This window comes from Miscanthus floridulus, chromosome 2 (assembly GCF_019320115.1).
Source record: "Miscanthus floridulus cultivar M001 chromosome 2, ASM1932011v1, whole genome shotgun sequence".
Taxonomy (NCBI): Eukaryota; Viridiplantae; Streptophyta; class Magnoliopsida; order Poales; family Poaceae; genus Miscanthus; species Miscanthus floridulus.
Window position 1 is genome coordinate 8378395 of NC_089581.1, and position 24911 is coordinate 8403305.

The 24911-nt window shown below is 44.2% G+C and overlaps 2 protein-coding genes across 3 annotated transcripts; one reads left to right on the forward strand and one right to left on the reverse strand.

Annotated features, from left to right (window-relative positions):
- The first annotated feature begins 1655 nt into the window (after nucleotides 1–1655).
- On the forward strand, nucleotides 1656–4791 carry LOC136537842 (pentatricopeptide repeat-containing protein At3g29230-like). Of its 2 annotated transcripts, none has more exons than XM_066529810.1 (3): nucleotides 1656–3470; nucleotides 3539–3634; nucleotides 3952–4109. In XM_066529810.1, the coding sequence occupies exon 1, from the start codon at nucleotides 1706–1708 to the stop codon at nucleotides 3314–3316; it is 1611 nt and encodes a 536-aa protein (XP_066385907.1). In that variant the 5' UTR covers nucleotides 1656–1705; the 3' UTR covers nucleotides 3317–3470; nucleotides 3539–3634; nucleotides 3952–4109. The 2 variants fall into 2 exon arrangements, with proteins under 2 accessions (XP_066385907.1, XP_066385908.1); XM_066529811.1 differs by lacking the exon at nucleotides 3952–4109 and adding an exon at nucleotides 4152–4791 and having other exon boundaries at nucleotides 1686–3470.
- A 7216-nt stretch (nucleotides 4792–12007) lies between these two features.
- Nucleotides 12008–13977, reverse strand: LOC136537843 (AAA-ATPase At3g28580-like). Its single transcript, XM_066529812.1, has one exon. The coding sequence runs from the start codon at nucleotides 13754–13756 to the stop codon at nucleotides 12293–12295; it is 1464 nt and encodes a 487-aa protein (XP_066385909.1). The 5' UTR covers nucleotides 13757–13977; the 3' UTR covers nucleotides 12008–12292.
- Between the last annotated feature and the right edge of the window lie 10934 nt (nucleotides 13978–24911).

Below are 24911 nucleotides of genomic sequence, written 5' to 3' on the forward strand. Positions count from 1 at the left end.
TGAGGTACGTCTCTAAATTTCCGTCTCTCAACTATCAGCAGCTGCTCTGTATTTTTCCTTTTTCTTAAGTTTATCTAATCTGGCTTTCTAGGGAATGGAAAATAAAATTTTGATCCCTTCGTCTGTTGTTCCAAATGCTTATTACCTTGGACCCATGGGTGATACTAATCCTTTGAATTTTATCAACCAAGAAACCAATCAAATTCCTTTCAGGCAGTCCTTGGTAGATCTATCATATTGGAACACCAAAAATCTCTTTAGGAATTGGCCCAAAACGCCTAAGGGATGGAGAGACTGGTTTCAAAGAGTGTCAGACAAAAAGGGAGTTTACGATTTAAGCCAATGCCTGACACTTTCACTGTCCGGGATGGAAAGAAATGATTCACTCCTAATTGCTGCTTCTTACTTCTGGTCCAACACCTTAAATGCTTTTATCTTTAGTCACGATCCAATGCAGCCATACGAACTCTTAGATGCTGGATCAAAGAAACTAGCCAAAATATCAGACTACATAGGATGGGCAAGCTACATCCAGAACCACATTGTGAATGAATCGACTGTTAGCGAAAGAGAACATGTGACTTTTCTGAACATGTGGTTAGAAAGATTCATCTTCTGCGGTTTATCTTGTGGTCCAACTTACAATCCGAAACTCTTGGCAGAGCATCTAGCAGTAGGCGTTGAGATTTCTCTTGAAAAATATATGTTAGGATCAGCTTACCACTTAATGCACCAGGTGGCTGCTCAGCTGCGGAAGAATAAAGCAGTGCACACCATCAACGGCTCTAGTGATTAATACAAATGTGGTTAAATTTGTATATGCACAAGATTGTGAAGCCAAATCTTTAGAATTTGAGCTTTCCTTCTTCTAACTTTGATGAAGAATACAAAGACAAAGAAGGAAGAACCCACCAGTGTATGAACTATGGTGAAGTTGCATTGGCCATAATAATTGCTATCGATGTGGGCCACCTCTTCAAGAAATTTTATAGAGGGTTCGATGCCTCTGGCTATCTAATGATGAAGATGAAAACAATAAGTTAGTCTTTTCATTCAAATTTCGATTTGAATCGGGCTGACGAAACAGCAACTGCAATCTTCGTGGAGGCCGACAAGCGGGCACGCCTCGGCAACTTCGGCCTCTCCCGCCTCCTCGCGCACGGAGTGTCCGAGTCGCCGGTGAGTCGGTGACCCGTGGGCTGCAGCAGGCCTGCAGTGCAGCCTATCGTTCTGCACGTACGCCGTCAGTGGCTTGCGTTGCGCCGCACGCGCGCCTGCCGACCTGGTCCCCGTTTGCTTCAGAAGATCGTGTCGGCTCTCGTGCCATCTGATGGCTGCTGCGATCACAAAACTCGTGATCGTGTGAGTCGTCGACACGATCAGGTCGGAACCGTCCAACGCGCCTGCCGTGCCCGCCGTGAAGTCAGCACTGCGGCCCTGCCGGCTGCCGTGGCCATTGGGGTCGAAACAGCACTGGCCCCACACATATGTCGCTGACAGGCGGGCCATTGCACTGCACGAATTGCGCGAGCACGGCCAAGCCCAAGGCCCACAGCCCACTTGTGAGACGGCTAGTCCATCCGTGGCCCAGCTGTAATTGATCCACATACAGTCTATCCGATCTCCTCAAAGAATTCTTCTTGGAGCCACAGGCCCACACCACAGCGAGGCCTGCAGCCGGTGGTATCGCATCGCGCCATCGCCCATGCATCCCCTCACGCTCTCCTCCACCGCGCTCCTCCGCCTAATCAAGTCGCTCTCGCCGGCGGCGGGGCCGAGGGCCCACCTTGCGGCCGCGGCGATCCACGGCCTCCTCTTCAAGGAAGGGTTCCTCCACGCCGGGGCGCACCTCCCCACGGCGCTGCTCTCGGCCTACGCAGCGCTCGGGAGGCCGCGCCACGCGCGGGACCTGTTCGACGAGATGCCCGACCCGGGCCTCGTCACCCGCACGGCCATGGCGCGCGCGCACGCGGCGTCCGGTCAGGCGGCCCAGGCGCTCGCCGTGTTCGGGGACATGCTCGCGGACGGCGTCCTCCCTGACAACGTGGCCCTGGCGGTCGCTCTCGCGGCCTGCCATGGGGCAGGCTCGTTCCCCGCAGCGGGGATGTCGGCGGCCAGGAGACCTGGGAAGATGGTTCATGCCGTCATTGTGACAAGCGGCATTGTCCCGGATGTGTTTGTCTCCACTGAGCTGATCAGGGTGTACGGAGAGTACGGCGAGCTGTCTGTCTCCCGGAGGTTGTTTGATGCGATGCCGGTGAGGAGCACAGTTTCGTGGAACGCCATGGTGCATCAGTATATCAGGCATAGTAATATTGACAATGCCTACGAGCTGTTCCTTGCAATGCCAAGGAGGGATGTAGTGTCATGGAACACGGTGATTGCTGGGTACTGCCTCGTTGGCCGATGTATGGAGGCCCTAGAACTGTTCCGTCAGATGACATCGCCATCTTCATGTCCAGTGCATCCAAATGGACCTACAATGAGCACTGTCCTTGCTGCTTGCGCGGGTGCAGGTTGTTTAGAGACTGGGATTTGGGTCCATGCGCACATTGACAGGAATCGCATGAATGACGATGGCTCATTGGATCGGTCCTTGATAGATATGTACGCCAAGTGTGGAAGCATTGAAAAGGCCCTTCAGGTGTTTGAAAAGGCACCTGGGAAGAGGGATCTGTACTCATGGACGACCGTGATTTGTGGACTGGCAATGCACGGTAAGGCTGCTGATGCTCTAAGAATGTTTGGCATGATGCAAGACAATGGTCTACGACCAGATGATGTTACTCTTGTTGGGGTCCTTAATGCTTGCGCACATGGTGGACTTGTAGATGAAGGCCTTCGCCACTTCTACTCCTTAGAGAAGTATGCAATCACACCCAAAATTGAACACTATGGATGTGTCATCGATCTTCTTGGTCGTGTTGGGCGATTGGAAGAAGCATACATCATTATCAGGACCATGCGGATGAAGCCTAATGCAGTAATCTGGGGCGCATTCTTGAATGCATGCAAAGTTCACAGCAACGTGGAGCTTGGCGAGATTGCAGCAGCTGAACTCACCAGGTTAGATCCAGATGACCCCTGGGCAAAGGTGATGCTGTCCAGCTTGTATGCAAAAGCGCAGGACTGGAGCAGTCTAGCCAGGGAGAGGAGGGAGATGAACAGCTTGCAGATGAAGAAAACACCAGGGTGTAGCTCAATTGAGCTTGATGGAGAGGTGCATGAGTTTGTTGCTGGTAGTTTTCAGCATCCTCAGCATGGTGAAATTTGCACTGTACTAGAGAACGTCGAAGCACAAACACTTGCTGGCTAAAGGGATGTGGATGCCTCATGCCCTCATCAGCTGAGGTTTTTGTTCTGCCAATGAATGTTAGCATGTAGTTGCAAGTTTCATCGGCCTTCACTGGTAGATTAACTGACCTTTGTGCTTTCAATTAGCCTGTGAAGGTCCAAACCTGGCCATATTGGTAAGAATTGAAGGAGGTAACCATTAGGGCCCAGAGTAATGACTACGTACTGACAAAAATCTGTTCAGGTTGACCATGCTGGAAGTTGTACTAACAATTGAAGCTAGTGGAGGCATAGCACCAATTGTGACTGTGCTGCAGCTTTGGATGTCAGTAGACAAGAGGTACATGGCTGGAAATTCACCGCATTACTATTTTTCTTTGCTTCTAATGGCTACCAAGCTATTTAATTTATTCTGGCGTCCTATCTTGATTATTACCCTTGCCTCATTTTTTTTGACAATGTACATAGGTAGTTATACAAATAAAACTAGAGTATATTGGATATTTCTCGGTTATAACTTAGAAATGCTTATATTTAGCCTGCTTTATTCATATGTGAGAGGCTTTGAACCTCCGTCCATACGTATATAAGCATTTTTATGATCTAGATAGATAATGGAATTATTTTGAAATTGTTTGTTGATTAGTCCCCTTGCAGATTGTCTTCATGTTAAAATGGCTTCTTCGAGTTACTTCAAATGCAAATTCTATAATTCAGTAGGATCATGTAACCCTGCAGTGATACACTCCATACAATTCTCTGCGATGCTGGCATTCATGTAATCCTAAGGTGGCGTTTATGTGCAACTAACACGTAGCTGATGCTGGAATATATAGCTGATATAAATTGCAATGCAGGTGTATCAGAGAGAAGCACTTCAAGGTTAATTTGTTGAGCAAACCGGAGATGCTGGAGTTGGTATTTTGGCAGGTGCTGTATGCTTTTCAGCATGGCGTGTTTTATTCAACTGGTCAAGTTCTGCAGAAGCTGAAAGCTAAGCATGTATAGGACTTTGCGATGTATCACAATGGGTGCATTTGCCAGTGATCATTGAATCAGATTGCTCTATGAGTGGAGAATGCTCTGGAGACTTCAAAATATGATAGATCTGAGATTACCTTTCATGCATATGCATGTAAGGAAGGTACGGAGGTGATGCGTGTTCTTCCAAAAGTGGAGATGCATCAGGTGAACCGCGAGCGAAATTCTATGGCGCATTTGTTAGCGCAATTAGCTAGGCGCCTGCATACAGCTGTTTGATTAAGCCAAATACCTAATTGTATTGTCCATCTAGTAGAACCTAACTGCAACTTGTCCTCTTAATCAATAAAAATACGTTTGCATTTGCCCTAAATAATAGTAGGGGTATACATTGATACATCTGTAGCCTGTAGAGCTCAATTGTCCATGGCTAAACGTGGCCTGCCCTGGTTCATCTTTTACCGTATCACACGTAGACAGTCTGACGGTCCGCAACGACCACCGAGGACGAGCCACAGTATGACACAAACAACACAGGCGCACAGGAGCGCAAAAGTTAAGATTCATCCGCTGAAGCCCGAGGGCACTACGAATAGCAAGGCTATGTGACCTCTACTGCTGTAGAAACTAAATACTAGTAAATCACAACCTCATCATAAGCGTATTCCTGTAACAGTGTAATCTAACAAGAGTGAACTTGTATACACAAGCAAGAATGCAAGATGTACTTTGGCATGTTATCAGTAGGTCACTGGTCAGTCTCGGCATCTCAGACCAAACAATTTTTCATTTGCTATCCCCAAGATGTATTATCCTTCACGAAATTACAAGCTGCGTCTTGCATTTATATGACCATTAACATAGATTGGCTCGGCTGATGTTTAACTCCAGTGCCCTTCTGGTCTTTCACTCCATATATAGCTCCCTTTTAGTCTTGCACAATAGTTACGCCAGGAGGGAGCGTGAATAGCCTCTCAATAACACGTGGGTCATCAAGGCCCTAAATACATTAGCAAGAAATTATAATCGGCTCAGGTAACCAACATCATGTCACAAGTCATGCAAATGGTATTTATTGTACAAGAAAACAGCACAGGACATGTTATACCTTGTAGACTCGTCTTAGCTCAGCCTCCGCATCTCTCAGCTGTCAGGGAAACATGAACAATTAGTACTGAAGCAACAAGGCACATTAATTCTTGCCAAAGAGATTAATCATATCGTACATATCTATCTTCATCTTCAGAGTCATAGAAATCTATCTCTCTCGTAGATCCACTAAATTGAGTGCGTGGATCCAAGTGACCAGCAGCTAATTCAACAGAACTATCAGGGTGCTTTATATCAAACTTGTCAGGATTGTTACAAGCCTTGCAGGGTTGACCTTTATCAACAAAAAAGAAGAAGAGTTAATTGCCAAGTAACCAAACAGGCCAATTAAGAGATGAGCAACCAAAGGGAAAATGCAGTCATTGGCTCATTGCTATGCATGAAACAGCTAAGACATTACAAATAGTAAAGCTCAAAGAAAATTAGGACGTGAATCAGAGATATATAAAGAAACAAAAAGGGCAAACAACAAGCAGGTCTATACAGAGCGAGCCACAAAATGTATCACAGCAATACTTAGCTTTAGGATAAGAGAGTACGTAATACCATTATTGATTGTATTGACTGCAGAAACAGCAGATAAGCAATTCTATATGTTTCCCTTGATTAAAAAGTTTGACTTCTGCAAAGAATATATTGCTGGTGCCGCTCTCTGAATCATTGGCTGCTTTAGAATTTGTACTGAAATTGAGATGATAGTAGCATGACTGGCGCTCAGAAATTGAGTTGAACTTCAAAACATCTTTGAGTTCATATGCGAGATCCTAAAACAAGTATAGATCAGGTAAGCAAAAGTTCCATGAATAAGAAAACAAGACACAGGTACACCTCAATAGGCAGATGGTAGCAGGGGCGGACACAGCGGTGGGGGGGGGGGGGGGGGGGGGGCTCAAGCCCCCCTTACCCATACCGCAGCAGTGGAACCCCTGTGGAGCCTCCATGAATTTTTAGGCAAAGTTCTATAGTGTAGGGGGGCTGAGACTTAAGATACTAAAGCTTGAGCCATTTGGCGCATTTGGTCACGGCCTTTTTGCTTTGCATGTGATTTTGAACGCTTACTAGTGCCATCAGGCCAGTAAAGATCTTGCCGTATGACTAAATCCAATGTAGAAGTATCATTTTGCTGCCTGAACCTAGCATTTAGATCAAAGCATCATAGATGATCAGTACACAGTACTTTGATCAACATGGTAGTAATAAAAAAAAGCAAACAGTACTGTGACAAAATCCCTTGGATCATTTTCAGAGTTGAGCAAAAACAGAGTTTCCTACAGTACATGCAAAAACAGAGTTGAGCAGGTGCGCCTGGCTGAAAAGCAAACTAAACAATCATACAAATTACTATACAAATGATAAAAATAAATGCTATATAAAAAAGTACTGCCATAGCATCTACATGTTTTTTTTTCTACAACAGCAGACCAAATTTCATTACCACACAGCAATGAAATTACAATAGTTAGTTTTGGGCCTACAACAACACAGAAACGAAAGCAAATGCTAGTGCCTCTGAACACACAGGGTTTAGCCAACCAGGCAAACCTCACAAAACAGACTTGCTTGAAATCATTTACTACTGTTCTAAAGCCCAACTACCATCTATATGTACTGTTAAGATTTTAGCTATGCTAATGATTTGTACACTATGTCAAAAATGTTCCAACAAAAATAGTTACAAAGTTTGTTAACTGTGTGGTCCCAAGACAGCTTTGAACACTGCATCATGCTCTTCTTAAAAAAAACAATTCAATCCATCAGCTTATCTGTAGTCCAATGTTGGTCTCTGGACCATTCATTGCTTTCCTAATCATATTGTAAAAACTGTGATTATCTTCCTTGGCCAACGCACAGAAGCATGGTCAGGTAGCCCTGATTGAATGAATATAATCAACTGCAGTTGGAGCATAACGAATGAGATAAATCAACCAACAAGCAAGGTATGTAAAGAAGACTATTGTCATATATAGCATTTATATGTACCTTTTAACCCCTTAGCTATGTTAATGATTTGTGCACTATGTATAAAATTCTCCGATAAAAACAGTTACAGAGATGTTTCATTAGCTTTAAGTGAGTCCCAAGACAGCAATCTTTTAAACACTATGCACGCAGCTCGTCTTTTTTTCTTTCTAAAAAAAAGAATCTCAGCAGATGATCTGTAGTCCAACATTGGAGTTTCCATTAATTCTTTTCCTAATCATATTGTAAAAAACGGCGTCGAAAAGCATGTATGGCCATGTAGCCTAGTTTGAATATAATACAACCAATGAGAAGGGTGATTAGTTACAATAATCTAAGTCTTTTAAAGAATCCATCTCTAATATTTTTTATACGAATCTCACGTACGTACTCACCTCTAAGACCGCAAGAATGTACTCCCTACATCCATGGTTATAAGCAACTTTAAGTGATCCCGTCAGCCGACCTTAAGATTGACAAAGTCACCACAAATGACTGGTTATGGACAGGCATATTGCTTGACATTGCAAGAAAATATCGCCGTGTGAGTAGTCAAATGAGAGGGGGTAGGCACAACGTATAAGTCAAAGGTACTTTGTTCCAAAAAAAAATATCCAAGGGTGTTTTTTAGAATAAAAAAAGACGGGTTGAAAGCTCTTTATATTTATTTATATATATATATATATATATATATATATATATATATATATATATATATATATATATATATATATATATATATAGAGAGAGAGAGAGAGAGAGAGAGAGAGAGAGAGAGAGAGAGAGAGTATTACTATATGGTACCTAGGTACCAAATAACTATTCAGTACCCAGCGTTCTATAGGGCGGGTAAATAGGCCCACCCCGCCGTTCGGGCCTCAGACTCACAGGCCCAGCCCACCCACTCACGAGGTCGAGCGGCAAGCAGCTCCTAAGCTCCCCACCCACCCACGTTTTCTTTTGCGGTTTCTTTCGAGACCCCGTCCGCTCGGTCTTTGCTGGCACCACCCGTCCGTTCCCTCTCCCCACGGCTAGCTGCGCCGTTGCCTAGGGCTCCGCCGTGCCGTTCTCGGCCGGCGGGCATCCCGCCCCGCCGCGCCGCTCCCCAGCGATATATAAGTATTTCTATACCGCCCCTCCTGGCGCCGTCTCCCTCCCCCAGCCCCTCACTCTCTCAGCTCGCCGTCGCTACTGGCCGTGGCCGTGGTCTTGAAGGCCCCAGTTGAGGGTCGGCACCGACGGTTGCTGCCGGGTTCGGCACCGGCGAGCTCGCCGCACCTGTGGCGGCCGTCCTACTCGCATCTTGCCATCATCAGCAGCCTCCCGTGCTCGCCCATGACTCATCGTCAGCTCCCGGCGCGAACTCCCGGAGAAAGGAGTGGCAACTCACCTGGCGATGCTGTCGCCGCCGTCAGCCCACCGCCACCGCCGCTCCTGCGTGTGCTCCTCCAACACTGCTGGCATATCCAGGTGCCCCTCCTCCAGATCCCCTTCTCCAACTCCTCGTTTGCACCATCTCCTTCCCGTTCCCCTTCTTGATTCGATTTGATGATTCGAGTGCAGGATGCGTTCCCTGCGAGTGTTCGATTGTCTCGGCCCAGGTCGCGGCCAGGAGCTCCTCTTCAATTGCAGTAAGATGAGTTTGTCTCAGCTGCCAATGCTGGTTGTGTAACTGTTACCAATACCAATTGTGTTGTGTAACAGTGTATTCATTTGGAGACGCCTCTCGAGGGATGTCGCTGTGCAGCCCTGGCCTGCTACCCGACCTCCTACACGTGAGGTAAGGCCAGCCTTCAGTCCTTGTTATTGTAATTGTGCATCGATTTGCTGACTGAGCGAGGAAGCTTGTCAATTCTAATCCATTCAAAGAGAGCTGGTGGTATCTTACCACTGTTTTGTTAGCTGAGGGAGACCAGTTCCAATAACTAGATATTTATGTACTATTTTTTAAGGAATTGATTATTTTTATTTGTGAAGATGAGTACCTGTTCAGAAATGCAAAATATTATTATTCAGAGATGATCACCGTTGATACAAATTATTTATGGTTAGGAAATCAACACGTGATGCTAGAGTGCATAGCATTTAAGTTTTTGTGGTCACACATGACAGTATTAGTGGTCAGGCCACATTGGTAGCATATAATAGAGTTTTTTTTTTCAGTTGACCACATAATCAGCATAATTTAAGTTGCGACTATACCATCCACGATTTTTTTGGCTTTCCTACCAGGTCCGCTAGCTCGATCTCCCCTTACCACCCTGCTGCTCTCTCTTTTTGCCCCGAATCTGTTGGGATGGGAAACCTCTGGTTTGGGATGACCCGGCGTGTCGAAACTGGGGTTCGCATAGGCAACATTGCGATTAGATTGGATTTATCAGAGAATGTCTTCCTCTGCGTAGGGGAAAATGTTCAAAATAAAAAATCCCCCCATTGGTTTAGAATAGCTAGTGGCAGTTGATTTTATGATTTACTAGTTGATTGTTACAGTTCTTTATCAAAATGCGCTAGTGCTATGTTGTGCTATGTCTTTTCAAAGCTGTGTAAATGTATTTTCACATAATATCATACAGTAATTGATTTGTTGTTTAAATTTACAGGTTTATTAGCTCTTGGATAGTTGAATCTTAGTCAATTGGTGTATGTTGAATTAATGAATTATATGAAGGCGCTGCTAGCTTGCTCTGGACAACTGCTTTTTAATAGTAGGTACCATCTTCATTCTTTAAGAGATTAAATTTGTCATATATTATCCATTTGTGTGGGATATCAATGATAATGTGATGTGCGTATGTGATTTTTTTTATAATATTAATTATGTGTTCACGTTCTGCCCCAGCTAAATTTTGGTTGAGCTCCGCCCTGCTATGCATCCTCCTCAATGAAGATGATGGTGGCACGTTGCCTTGTCGTCGCCGGACGCAGTATGTGGCGGCAGGTGCTGGGTGTTGGCAAAGCTTGGGCGCTATGCTGGCCCGCTCCACGTCAACCCGCCCACGCTAGCTGTGCCCGATAGTCATGGCAAGAACCCGAATGCAGCTCTTCCCTTCAGGTAGTTTTATTCTGCCTCTGTTTTCTTCCACTAAATTGCAGCCACCAATCAGTGATATTTTGTGTGACTAAAACTAACCGAGTTAATTCGCATCTTCCAATTCTGGCCCAGAGGCTGCTCTTGACCAAATTGGATTTACCTTTCATATTCACTTTGAAGATATTGTTGGCAATTTCAACTTAACTAGCTGCTTCACCTCGCGAATCAAACTGTATGCTCATAGGATTTCTGAGTTAAGCAAATTGATTATTCCAGTCCAAAAATTAGGTTCAGTAATTCTTTGCTCACTAAGCTGCTGCGTGGTGCTTCCCTCACCAGCAGCCTTGACCTAGCAAGATCCTGATGAGGCACGCACAATCCTTCTTATCTTTCTTTGGATTTGGATTAGGCTAATTTCAGGCTTATCTTGTAGATTGTGAATTCTTTGCACAGTCATTTCTCCAGCTGCTGGTGTTGTACTGTACGGGGCATTCCCAGAGTTGAGCGCGAAGTCCTTAATACCCTTATTATCCTAGTGGCTTGGGAAATATTGAAGCACCGAAATGCATTTATTGACATAAAAGGAAAGATAGTTGTACAACTGATCAGGATACATAGATGTTGTTTGGTTGGCAACTGTAAATGCAAACGGTAATGCTATTGAATTACCCTGGGACCGTAAACAATGTATCAAGTTATTACTGAATTTGTTTGGTTCTTGTCAGTACCGGAAACGGAAAGGCCTCTCGCGTCTTCTCCAACCTTCAGCAGCAGCTGCTGCGGCCACGTGAAAATGCAGAACACCCATGTTGCCTTTGGCTGCAACTCGGTGGAGCTACAACACGAGTGCACAACACCAATGAGTCGAGAAGCAGCCGTCTACCGCGCCGCCGCCGTCCTGAGCCTTGCCTTGGGGTTGAGTCACATGTGAGGGCCCACGCATACGCATCACCAGCCCTGCGGCCGGCCACCACCAAGCGACCACGCTATGGCGCTGAAAGTGCCCTGCAGACCTGGCCTTGGGGGCAAACGGGAGCAGTACATCCTTGCGGGTGCGTGGCTTCCTCCGTTCCTTGGAGCCGCCATCGGAGTGAATGCTTCGATCGAGTTGAAGAGATGCCAGCCACCATAGGAACGAACGCTTCGAGTTGAGTAGATGCGAAGCGCAGAAGAAGTTTGTACGGGCCGGTATCGGATCACGATGCGACCGGGTTACTGCTGAACTGAAAGAAACGTTATCGGATCACGGTGTAATTGAATGACGTTACAAATCTGTGAACCATACAACATGGCAACGACCCCGGTCCGGTGGCTTCGTCTCGTCCGCGCGAGGTTTGCCAGGGCAGGCGGTCCGCATCACATCACCACAAGTCCACAAGCAGCAGGCACGGCACCGCACCGCACCGCCTGTCGCATTTTTTTTTCTTCGTCCTTTTCAAAAGCTACCTTAAAGCACAATCCTATTCATACACGTGCTGACGATGTTCTTCGCTACTGAGTAGATCGAGACTGGAGAGAGTTGAGCACTCAACATCCACCGCGGTTTCAGTTTTTTTTTCCAACAACTAGAACATCCAAAAGATTTTGCTTTGGCCAAGTTCATGCCACGCTGACCATGGATCCAGAATCCAGACAATGATAATATGATATGACGTAAAGTACTTGTGATAGATAAAAGTTCGATCCAACCCACAACCACAAGAGTTTGATTTTGTAACTGAGGTGATGACTACCAGACGTTTGCTTCTTCAAGGCTAGAGTTATCTTCTCTAAGACAAGACAAACCCCTAGCTAATCAATTTATTTATTCTACGGGTAATTTTTTTCAGTAGTTACTGCACTACTGTAGACACCGCAGAGAAATCAGCAGAGTTACCGACGACAAATTAGCAGTACTCCAATAAGGAACTGAAACTATTACTGCTCCTCCTCTTGCAGGTCCTGTTCATCCCCTCCGCTCGCCTTCTTCTCCTTGGCCTCTTCCAGCGCCTTCACCAAGTCCGCGAGGCACGAGTCCGGCCCGTCGTCGAGGCTCTTGGGCGTCAAATTCTCGGCGACGTCGGCTGGCGTCATCTGCACCTCCCGGAGCAGCTCGCCGACGGCGTCGAACAGCGGGTGCGAGTCCACGTCGAGGTACGTCTTGGCCAGGAACTTGAAGGCCTCGAAGCAGCAGTAGGACATCTCGATGTGCTTGTCCATGCGGCCCCTCCGGATGAGCGCCGGGTCCAGCTTCTCGACGTGGTTGGTGGTGAACACGATGATCCGCTCGCCGCCGCACGCCGACCACAGCCCGTCGATGAAGTTGAGCAGGCCCGACAGCGTCACCTTGCTGCTGGTGTCCTTTTTCTCACCGGGCCTGAAGGGGCCGCCGTCCTTCTTGTCCTTCTTGTCGTCCTCCTCCGCCGCCTCCTTCTTCTTGCGCGCGCTGGTGAGGTTGAGGGAGCAGTCGATGTCCTCGATGACGATGATGGACTTGCTGGTGGTCTCGATGAAGAGCTTGCGGAGGTCGGTGTTGGAGTGCACGGACGTGAGCTCGATGTCGTAGATGTCGTAGTCGAGGTAGTTGGCCATGGCGGCGATCATGGCCGACTTCCCCGTTCCGGGGGGGCCGTACAGGAGGTACCCGCGCTTCCACGCCTTGCCGACGCGCGCGTAGTAGTCCTTCCCGTTCTTGAACATGTTGAGGTCGTCCGTGATCCTCTTCTTCTCGACGGGGTCCATGGCGAGCGTGGCGAACGTCTTGGGGTGCTCGAACGCCACGTGGCTCCACTGGCTGGTGGAGATGTTGGTGAAGAGCTTCCGCTGGCGGTTCTTCACCATGACAGCGCGGCCCAGCTGGCGAACGCGCGGGAGGTAGGTGTCCAGCACCAGCGACCGGTGGCGCTCCAGGAAGTAGAGGCGGTAGAAGCGGCGCTCCTCCTGCGCGCCGCCGCCGCCCCAAAACGCCGCGGCGCCGTCCGAGCGCGGCGGCTGCTTGGAGTAGGCCTCCCAGAAGACCTTGGCGCCCTGGAACTCGTCCTCCACCTCCTCGCCGTCCGACATGCTGAGCACGAGCTTGTCGGCGTCCTTGGCTCCCTCGGCGCGGAGGTGGCGCACGCCGCGGGCGCTGGCGTCGCTTAGGTAGGCCTTGACCTCCTCGTACGCGTCGCTGCGCTTCATCCGCCGGCCCTCGTACTCGGCGATGGTCACCGACAGGTACGGGTCCACCATCGCCGCCAGCCGCCGAGCGTGCCGGCTCAGGTGCCGCGCGAAGAACTGCTGCAGCTGCAGGTGCTGCAGGTTCTGCCATACCACCGTCCACAGCACGGCGATCAGGCTCAGCACCACGCCGGAGCTGAGCCCGCTCAGCATCGACGACCCTGCTGGTGCTGCTGCTTCCATCTGCTTCTCTCCACTCGCTCGCTCGATGATGGACCCGTGCGGCTGTGCCCGTGCCAGTCACAGCAAGCTGTAGCTGGCCTGGTCCTGGAGGCTGGAACACGGCCTCGCCCCCTGCCTGTACTTATATAGAATCTTCACGGTGCGACCATTGCGTCACGGGCGACGCCGATCGGCGACGGCACGGGCACGGCCCTCGGCACGTCAGCGTTGTTGCGTCCTTTGGAATGCTTGCTCGTCAAGGAGGAGAGACGAATGGGCATACGCAACAGTTCAATATTAGCTTCGCGTCGTCGTGTTGCACCGCCCGTTGCCTGTCGTGGATAAACCGCGAGACGAATTTATTAAGCCTAATTAATCTATCATTAGCACATGTGTTAATGTAGCATTTTATTGTCAAATCATAGACTAATTAGGTTTAAAAGATTCGTCTCGTAAAGTAGTCGTAATCTGTGTAGTTAGTTATTTTTTTTGTCTATATTTAATACTCCATACATGTGTCCAAATATTCGATGGGATATGATATAAACTTTTGAGGAAGAACTAAACAAGACCTTAGCTTGCAATTGAATGAAGAAAGGCAATAGACGGTCACTCGTCTTGCATACGTGACTCTTTTAATTTGGAAGAAATAGAATGCCATATTCTGTCTTAAAATAAAAAACTCGTTCTAACCCTCTATCCTCCATACCCCACCACGCCGTAACCTAACCTAGGCCATGTTTAGTTCACCTTAAATTTTCAACTTTGACACTATGTAAAAAGAAAATTCTCCGTCACATCAAACTTACGGTACATGCATGAAGTACTAAATGTTGACGAAATCAAAAACTAATTGTACAGTTTGGTTGTACTCTGCGAGACGAACGTTTTGAGCCTAATTAGTCAACGATCGGACAATCATTACCAAATACATTTAGAAGGAAAGTCATACTGCGATGATAGTTCATTGAGGCAAAATAGATCTTTCCATCAGTCCCCGTGCTCCCAAGCGGCTCTGCGCGAGCTAGGCCCGTGAAAAACGAATCTTGCTTCTGTTTCCACATGGCCGGGCTGAGGGGGCGTTTTTTGCACCAATTGGTTCTGACTCTACAATTTTCCGAGGAAATCAAACAACCAACAATGCATCTCCAAGGCCTAGTTGGGCCAAATATGCCCAACCAATAGCAGTTGACATACGAAATACGAAAACTATGTGTGAACTCATTGCGTCAACTGGCATGTCAAAAGCTTATGGGTAAATTTGTTGTAGGAAATCCTTTAATATTAGTATTTGCTAACAAAAAATACTCAATGTTGTCTTTGCTTGATGACACTCTTCAGTGGCATTTAGCTGTTAGACAATAGGATATTAAAATAATAGTTTTTAGGAGCAGAAGAGAGAGAAGTTAAAAGTGATCATTATGCCTCTCGCTATTCTACCAACCCTATAGATAACTTATCCTGACAACTTTTCTATATGACATTTGCAACCCATTTTTTGTTCATAACTGTTGGCGAATAAATTTATCATAACAATTTCTCAACATAAATTTTCTAGCAGTACTTTTATATAATACATTTTACAATAACCAAAGTTATACCCATAACTTTCTGTTGTTCAATGTCTTCCAAAAAACTATACACAACTTACCTAGCACATTTTTTACACAAATGCTCTGGATCAACCCCTTGAGCTAAAAAAATAAATAGATAGGTTAGTTTAAAAATGAAAAAGAAAAAAAGAAAAAAAGGGAAAGAAAATATGAAAGAAAAAAAAAGAGTGAGAAAATGGGTCGGACCTATCGGATCAGATAACACGGCTGCAGAGCCGTTGTACAAAAGTTGGGTTCCAAATATTAGTAGAAAAGTTATCAATTAAAATTTGTAAATCAATATAATAAAAATTTAAAATTGAAAACATTATGAAGATAAGTCATGTTCCGTAAAATATTATGTATAAAAGCTAATAACTTTCTAAAAATGGATGAGAACAGTTTTCTTTAAAGAAGAAATCGCAGGGTTATCTTTGTAGACCTTTGCCAACCGATTCAACGAACCCTAGGCCTTGTTAAGATTGTAAGTTTTTTCACTCTCTCTTCATCACATCAAATCTTTAGACACATGCATGAAGTATTAAATGTAGATAAAAAAATAACTAATTACACAGTTTGATTGTAAATTACGAGACGAATCTTTTGAGCCTAATTAGGCAATGATTGAACAATAATTGTCAAATACAAATGAAAGTGCTACGGTGCCAAATACTGATTCCCAACCTTAGGGGGTGTTTGGTTCCTACAGGAAAATTTTAGTCCCTATCCCATTGGATGTTTGGACACATGCATAAAGTATTAAATATAGACGAAAAAAATAACTAATTGCACAGATTGTGGCTAATTTGCGAGACGAATTTTTTAAGCCTAATTAGTCCATGATTTGACAATGTGGTGCTACAGTAAATATGTGCTAATGACGGATTAATTAGGCTTAACAAATTCGTCTCGTAAATTAGTCTCCATCTATGTAATTAGTTTTATAATTAACTCATATTTAGTTCTCCTAAATAGCATCCGAACGTCCGATGTGACATGGACTAAAATTTAGTCATTGAACCAAATACCCCCTTAATCTAAACAAGGCCCTAGTGGGGAATAGAAAAAGGACGGTGAGCATACAGGGAGTCGAAGGTGTCGTGTCGATAGGACCATGCGCCTGGGCAGGTACAGGCTCAGTCATATTCTCCTTCTTCCACAGGCACCAGAAGTGGAACAAATTTCATCGGTAAGTAAGTAAAAGAATAGGTTATCTTAGGAGATGAATAAAATTACATATTATCATTATTCTGTGGTGAGCCGTTAAAGAGTTTTTTTTTTCTGAGCCGTTAAAGAAATGAGATCAAAGAGATGAAGGGAAACAGTTCTTTTCTTTTCTTTTTGTTATAGACACACAAAAGAAAAAGACAGAAAAAGGTAAAAAGGGGTCGATGTCCTTTCGATTTATGGGCTTACAGACCTTAAAGCTGTCAATGGGCCGAGCTCAGGAAGTAGGAGGCTCAGAAAACGACGCTGGTTTAACGGGGCCTGAACGGCTTTGTTAACTGGTGGGTGGGCTTTGCTTTCCGCTTATTCAGTAGTATTAGGATGAATGGCTTCTTCCCGTTCTTCCGATTTCAGATTTCACAGTTGACTGTTTAAAGTTGTTTCGGTTCCACAACATTAGGAGCATGTTTTAGTTCGTTCTATGTTCAAATTCTAAATTGTCTAGGGTTGATCACAACACCGAATTAGATGTAACAGTGTTCGTGATTGGCTGGATTAAATTAACTCTGTCCTTATAAATGTTATTGTATCGCATTTGTGTATAAACTTGAGAAGTTCAATTCCAGATAAAACTAAACATGTTACGTCTCGAAGCAGAGACAGCTAGTACGGTTGTCGCTACCATGACGCGTCCTTGGTCCATCAATTTTGCAGTATACAGATCCAAAAAAATGTCTGTACTCCCCGTTTTGTGGCAGGTGACGACATCCGTGAAACCCAGAAACGAGCAACGATTGCTCAACGTACGGACTGGCACACATTCATAATCAGGCCACCAAGCACATGGTTACAACAGGCCCGTTTGAGTGGGCTAGGGTCCTGAAAATCACATTAAAGAATTACCCTTGTCTCATCCAAACAGCTTTCGTACCAAATGAATTAAAATCCATTGACAACAACCGCCCCGTTTGCTTGATCTCATGTAGAACTACTTTTCAGTTATGAAACAGTATTTTTCTTTCTCAATATTTTAACATAAGCATCAACATAAGCTAAATTTCAACATCAGCGAACAGGGTGAACATCATTGGAAGTTTGAAACTGAATGGGCGGTCCATCCTGACGGCGTGTTCGGCTGCTCTAATAAGCCGGCTTATCAATCATGGTATAGTATTTTTTTCTTCCAACAAATCAGCCGTATAAATCAACACAAGCGACTTATAAAGCAGCCGAACACGCCCTCAGGGATCTGGAAGTGAGATCTGGAAGCCGCCGCCGCCATGCCGGCTGCTGGCTAGCCCTGTGGTCTTGACCGCCGGCCGGACTTCCAAAGAAAAACATGGAGACGGAACGGAAACACGCGCATTTGTTAGCAAAAACCAACAAAGGCAAGGCACAGATGAGAAAACTTGGTGAAAGCTCTAGTTTGGTTTTGGTGAATTGATGAAACCCTAAGTGCTAACCTAGTTTATCAAGTGATCATGAGATAGGTAGCACACTCTAAGTGATGAAGCAAATGAAGATCATAGCATGATGATGATGATATCATAATGATGATCAAGTGCTTGGACTTGGAAAGAAGAAAGAGAAAAACAAAAAACTCAAGGCAAAGGTATAAATCATAGGAGCTATTTTATTTTGGTGATCAAGACATTTAGAGAGTATGATCACATTTAGATTTGATAGCCGTACTATTAAGAGGGGTGAAACTCGTATCGAAATACGGTTATCAAAGTGCCACTAAATGCTCTAACTCATTGCATATGCATTTAGGATCTAGTGGAGTGCTAACACCCTTGAAAATATTTGTGAAAATATGCTAACACATGTGCACAAGGTGATACACTTGATGGTTGGCATATTTGAGCAAGGGTGAAGAAGATTGAGTCGAAAAAGAGTTAGTCGCGCTGGTTACAGAGTGACCGGACGCGTCCGGTATGTGACCGGACACGTCTGGTATTTTGGCGACAGACTCAGCGACCGGACGCGTCCGGTCGCTACACCGGACGCGTCCGGTGTGAATCAGAAAAAATAGCATACGGCAGGATAGTCGATCGGACGCTGGCTGTGTCCGGTCCAGTATCACCGAACACGTCCGGTCGAGCAAGGATGCTTACTGTACTCCACCGAATGCTGCGGCTCAGCGTCCGGTCATTTGTCTCTGTGTGTCCGGTGTGAGCGTCCGATCGTCGGCAGATTGGTTAGCAACGACTACGTTGGTTTGAACTGGACACGTGGCAGTCTGGGAGCTACCGGACACGTCCGGTATGCTGACCGAAAGCGTCCGGTATTCACGACCGGAGCATCCGGTGCTGCGTCTGGTCAGTTGGACTGCAGCATCCGGTCAGCCCGCGTTATGCCCAGTGAAGGGGTATAACGACTCTATTTCATGGGGGCTTCTATTTAAGCCCCATAGCCGGTTGAAGCTCATATCTTTGGCCATTTCCATTGATATAGCAACCTTATGAGCTTAGTCAAAGCCCTCCCACTCATCTCCATCATTGATTCATCATCCTTGTAAGATTGGGAGAGAATCTAAGTGCACTGCTTGAGTGTTTGCATCTAGAGGCACTTGGTGTTCGTGTTTTGCTACGGATTTCGCTTATTACTCTTGGTGGTTGCCGCCACCTAGATGGCTTAGAGCAGCAAGGATCGTCAAGCGAAGGTGGTGATTGTCTCCGGCTCTAATCGTAGTGATTGTGAGGGGTTCTTGACCTTTCTCTAGCAGAGAGCCAAAAGATACTCTAGTGGATTGCTCATGGCTTGTGTGATCCTCATCTTGTGTTGGTTGTGTGGCACCCTATTGAGGGTTTGGCGTGTGAAGCCAATTAGCGCGTGAACCTCTAAGTGAGTGAATCGCCACAACAAGGACTAGCTTGCCAGCAAGCAAGTGAATCTCAATAAAAAATCATTGTGTTCATCATTGATTCTGAGGTGATTGGTCTTCATTGTTATTCATCCTTATGATTGATTGGTTCTTTCATCTACACGGCGGTACAACCCTCTTGATTACTCTCTTTAATTTACCGCAAACTAGTTGATAAGCTCTTTAGTGTAGCTAGTTGTGAGAGCTTGCTTACTTAGTTGGTGTGGCTCTTTAGTTAGCCTTTGAGAGCACACTAACATAGGGTAGTGTCATAGCTCTTATGTGAATCGACACTATCTAAACTAGAATTATGATAGGTGGCTTGCATTTTGAGTAGGCTAGCGCAACACTTGCTTCGCCTCATAATTGTCTAACCATTTTGTTAAGTGTTGTTGTAGAAATTTTATTAGGCTATTCACCCCCCTCTAGCCATTAGGACCTTTCAAGTGGTATCAGAGCCGAGGTCACCGTTATTTGAGGCTTAACAACCTTCGGTGTTAAAATGGCTCAAATCAACAACACAAAGAAGCCACCCCAATTTGATGGCTCAAATTATTCTTATTGAAAGTCAAAGATGACCACACATATCAAGTCAATCAATAGAAAAGTGTGAAAGGTGGTAGAAACCAAAATTGAGATTGAGGATCCAGAAAATCCCACCGCGGCTGAAGAAGTGCTTCTCCAAAATAATGATATTGCTCTAAGTGTCATTCATGATGCAATTGATGTGAGAACATTTGAGCAAATCAAGAATATTGCGATAGCTCAGGAAGCTTGAAAGAAATTGGAAGAATCATTTGATGGCACTCAAGCCGTGAAGGGTGCAAAGGCATATATTCTCAAAGAGAAGTTTGCAAGCTTCAAGATGAAGGAAGATGAGAGTGTGCCGGACATGTTCCATCGGATGGAAAGTGATTGTCAATGATCTTAAAGCACTTGGTGAGAAGATAGAGGACAAGGACTTCTCCAATAAATTCTTGAGATGTTTGCCCGTAAGATTTGGCATGTTGGTCACCTTACTAGTGAGGATCAGTTTGAACACAATGACACCAAATCAAATCTTGGGAGATATCATGACTGATGATGCTTATAGAGATGATGATGAGAAGGAAGAAAAGAGGGAGAAGAAAGATGAGAAGAAGGATGAGAAGAAGAAGAGCGTGGCATTCAAAGCCACATCATCCAAGAGCAAAGCAAAGCAAGAAACATCAAGTGAAGAAGATAAATCTTGGGATGATGATGATGATGAGAAGATGGCTCTCTTTGTCAAGAGATTTGGCAAGTTCATGGTGAAGAAGGGCTACCATGCAAGAAGAAAGAAATCTTCATTCAAGAACAAAGAAGAGTCAAGAAGGTGCTTCAAGTGTGGAAGCAAAGATCATCTTGTTGCTCAATGCCCATACAATAGCGACAATGATGATGACAACAAGAAGAATAAGAAGAAGGACAAGAAGGAAAAGAAAGAGAAGAAGGATAAGATGGCATACAAGAAGAAGAAGGGTGGTTCATATGTAGTCACTTGGGATAGTGATGCTTCCTCAAGTGATGATGATGATAGTGATGATAATAAGACCACCAAGAAGAAGGTTCTTGCAAGCATTGCTATCAATGAGAAGCCTTCTCTCTTCGAATCTTCATCATGCTTCATGGCTAAAGCCACTAAGGTATAATCTTGTGATGATGAAAGTGATGAGGAACATATTGATGATAATGAACATGAAAATGAAAATGATAGTGATAGTGATGATGATGAACCTACTAAGGATGGATTATTTGACATGCTAGAAGATGCTAAAGAACACTTTGACATTAAGAGAAGGGAATACAAGAGCTTGAATAAGGAGGTAAAAGCCCTTAAGCAAGCCCTTGAGGAGCTCAAAGCAACTCATGAGAAGCTAGAGGAAGCCCATAAGAAGCTTGGCAAAGTTCACAAAAAGCTTAAAAAAGCTCATTCTTCTTCGCTTAAAGAGCAAAATAAAAAGAAGCATTTTGAAACTTGTAATGTAGGTTTAACTTGTGATATAATTGATGAATCACTATCCATGCCTATTATTGTTGCTCCTACTAACCCTTCTTGTAGCACTTTTGCTTCTACCTCATCTAGTAGTGATAGTTTCACTTATGATGCCTCACTAGTGGTTGAGAATGAGAACCTCAAAAAGGAGGCCACTAAGCTCACTCACACCTTAGCTAAGGCTTATGGTGGTGAGGACCGCTTGCTTATGTGCTTGGATAGCCAAAGTGCTTCTCTCTACAAAGAGGGATTGGGTTATACCTCCAAGAAAGGCAAGGCAGCCTTGCTCCTCACAAGACTAGTTTTGTGAAGAACAATGGTCGATTTTGCACTAGTTGTAAGCAAGTTGGTCATAAAGAGCATGAATACAAAAACGAGAGCAAAAATGCTAATGTATCCTCTATTAAGCTTGATTCATGCTATATGCTTGCTAAGGGTATAAATGGTGTGAAGGCTAAGTTCATTGGTAAATCATGAATTGGCTCAAAGAAGAAAGCCATTTGGGTTCCAAAGAGCTTATTAACTAACCTTCAAGGACCCAAGCAAGTTTGGGTACCTAAAAAGAATTAATCTTTTTTGTAGGTCAATTACAAAGCTGGAGGAAGGTATTAGGTTCTTGATAGTGGGTGTACTCAACACATGACCGGTGATGTAAGAATGTTCAACTCAATCAACACCAATGACAATGATGGTTATGATAGTATCACATTTGGTGACAATGGCAAAGGCAAGGTCAAAGGGCTTGGTAAGATTACAATATCCAATGACATAAGCATATCCAATGTGTTGCTAGTAGAGAGCTTGAACTTTAATTTGCTATCCATGGCATAATTATGTGATCTTGGATTCAAATGCATATTTGGGGTAGATGATGTAGAGATCATAAGTGTAGATGGCTCTAACTTGATCTTCAAAGGCTTTAGATATGAGAATCTTTACTTGGTTGATTTCAATGCTAGTGAAGCTAGATTATCTACATGCTTGCTCACTAAGTCTAGTATGGGTTAGTTATGGTATAGAAGGCTTGGTCATGTTGGAATGAAACAATTGAATAGATTGGTTAAGCATGACTTGGTTAGAGGTTTGAAAGATGTTGTGTTTAAGAAGGATAAACTTTATAGCTCTTGTCAAGCCGGCAAATAAGTTGGAAACATCCATCCTAAGAAAAGCATGATGAGCACTAGTAAAGCATTTGAGTTATTGCACATGGACTTGTTTGGGCCAACACAATACACTAGCATTGGTGGAAACAAATATGGCTTTGTAATAGTAGATGACTATACTAGATACACATGGGTATTCTTTCTAGTGGACAAAAGTGATGTATTTGCAATATTCAAATCATTTGTCAAGGGCATTCACAATGAGTTTGAAACAACCATCAAGAGAGTTAGAAGTGACAATGGTAGTGAGTTCAAAAACACTAGAATTGATGAGTTGTGTGATGAATTTAGAATTAGACATCAATTCTCGGCCAAGTACATACCTCAATCAAATGGTCTTGTTGAAAAGAAGAATAGAACACTCATTGATATGGCAAGGTCTATGCTTAGTGAGTACAATGTGAGTCAATCTTTTTGGGCTGAAGCTATCAACATGGCTTGCTATTGTAGCAACCGCCTCTATTGTCACCCATTGAAAGAGAAGACACTATATGAGCTCTTGAATGGTAGAAAGCCCAACATTGCATATTTTCAGGTCTTTGGTTGCAAATGTTATATCTTGAAGAAAGGCACTAGATTGGGCAAGTTTGACAAGAAATGTGATGAAGGATTCCTACTTGGTCATTCCACTACAAGCAAAGCATATAGAGTTTGGAATTTGGATAGTGGTACTCTTGAGGAAGTTCATGATGTTGAATTTGATGAAACCAAGGATTCACAAGTAGAGAATGAGAACTTGAAAGATGTTAGAGGCATTCAACTTTCAAATGCCATGAAGAATATGGATATTGGTGAATTGAGACCTAGGCAAGTGAATGATGATGAAGATGATCAAGTGCAAGTGCTCTTTAACTCAAATGTGCAAGATGATACAAATCAAGTTAGTACAAGTGGATCTCATGATAATGAACAAGATCAAGTGGCTAGTACATCATCTCAACCAAATGATCAAGCAAGTGCAAGCAATCAAGTTCCAATACTCTAACCAACAAATATTATAAGAGATCATCCATTGGACACTATCATTGGTGATATTTCTAGAGGTGTACAAACAAGATCAAGATTGGCTTCATTTTGTGAGCATTTCTCATTTGTGTCATCCATTGAACCTAAGAAGATAGATGAAGCATTGAAGGATATTGATTGGGTGAATGCTATGCATGAAGAATTGAATAACTTCACAAGAAATCAAGTATGGGAATTAGTAGAAAGATCAAAGGGACACAATATGATTGGAACCAAATGGGTCTTTAGAAACAAGCGAGATCAAGATAGGATAGTAGTAAGGAACAAAGCAAGATTGGTAGCATAAGGCTATACATAAGTTGAAGGTCTTGACTTTGGAGAAACATATGCTCCGATTGCTAGATTGGAAGCGATTAGAATCTTGCTAGCCTATGCTTGTGCCCACAACATCAAGCTCTATGAAATGAATATTAAGAGTGCATTTCTCAATGGCTATATCAATGAAAAGTATATGTTGAGCAACCTCCTAGTTTTGAAGATGACAAAAAGTCCAACCATGTGTACAAGTTGAAGAAGGCATTATATGGCTTGAAGCAAGCACCTAGAGCATGGTATGAGAGATTGAGGGATTTCCTACTCTCTAAAGGGTTCACAATAGGCAAGGTTGACACCACTCTTTTCATCAAGAAGATTGTAAAAGATCTATTTGTATTGCAAATCTATGTAGATGACATTATATTTAGATCAACCAATCAAGATTTTTATGATGAGTTTGGAAAGATGATGGCTAATGAGTTTAAGATGTCCATGATTGGAGAGTTAAGTTACTTCCTTGGTCTTCAAATCAAGCAATTTAAGAATGGTACATTTGTAAGTTAAGGCAAGTATATCAAGGACATGATTAAGAAGTTTGACATGAGTGATAGCAAAGTCATTAGCATACCAATGGGAACCAATGGCAACTTGGATAGTGATGCAAGTGGAAATATGGTGGATCAAAAATTGTATCGGTCTATGATTGGAAGCCTACTCTATATGACCGCATGAAGGCCGGATGTCATGTTTAGTGTATGCATGTATGCAAGATTTCAAGCCTCACCAAGAAAAAGTCATTTGAAGGCTACAAAGAGGACATTGAGGTACTTGAAGCATACACCAAATGTTGGTTTGTGGTATCCCAAAGGAGCAAAGTTTGAGCTAGTTGGTTACTTTGACTCGGATTATGTGGGATGCAAGATTGAAAGGAAGAGCACCTCGGGCACATGTCAATTGTTGGGAAGATCACTTGTTTCATGGTCATCCAAGAAGCAAAATAGTGTTGCATTATCAACCATCGAAGCCGAATACATATCCACCGGTAGTTGTTGTGCACAAGTACTTTGGATGAAGGCCACTTTGAGTGAATTTG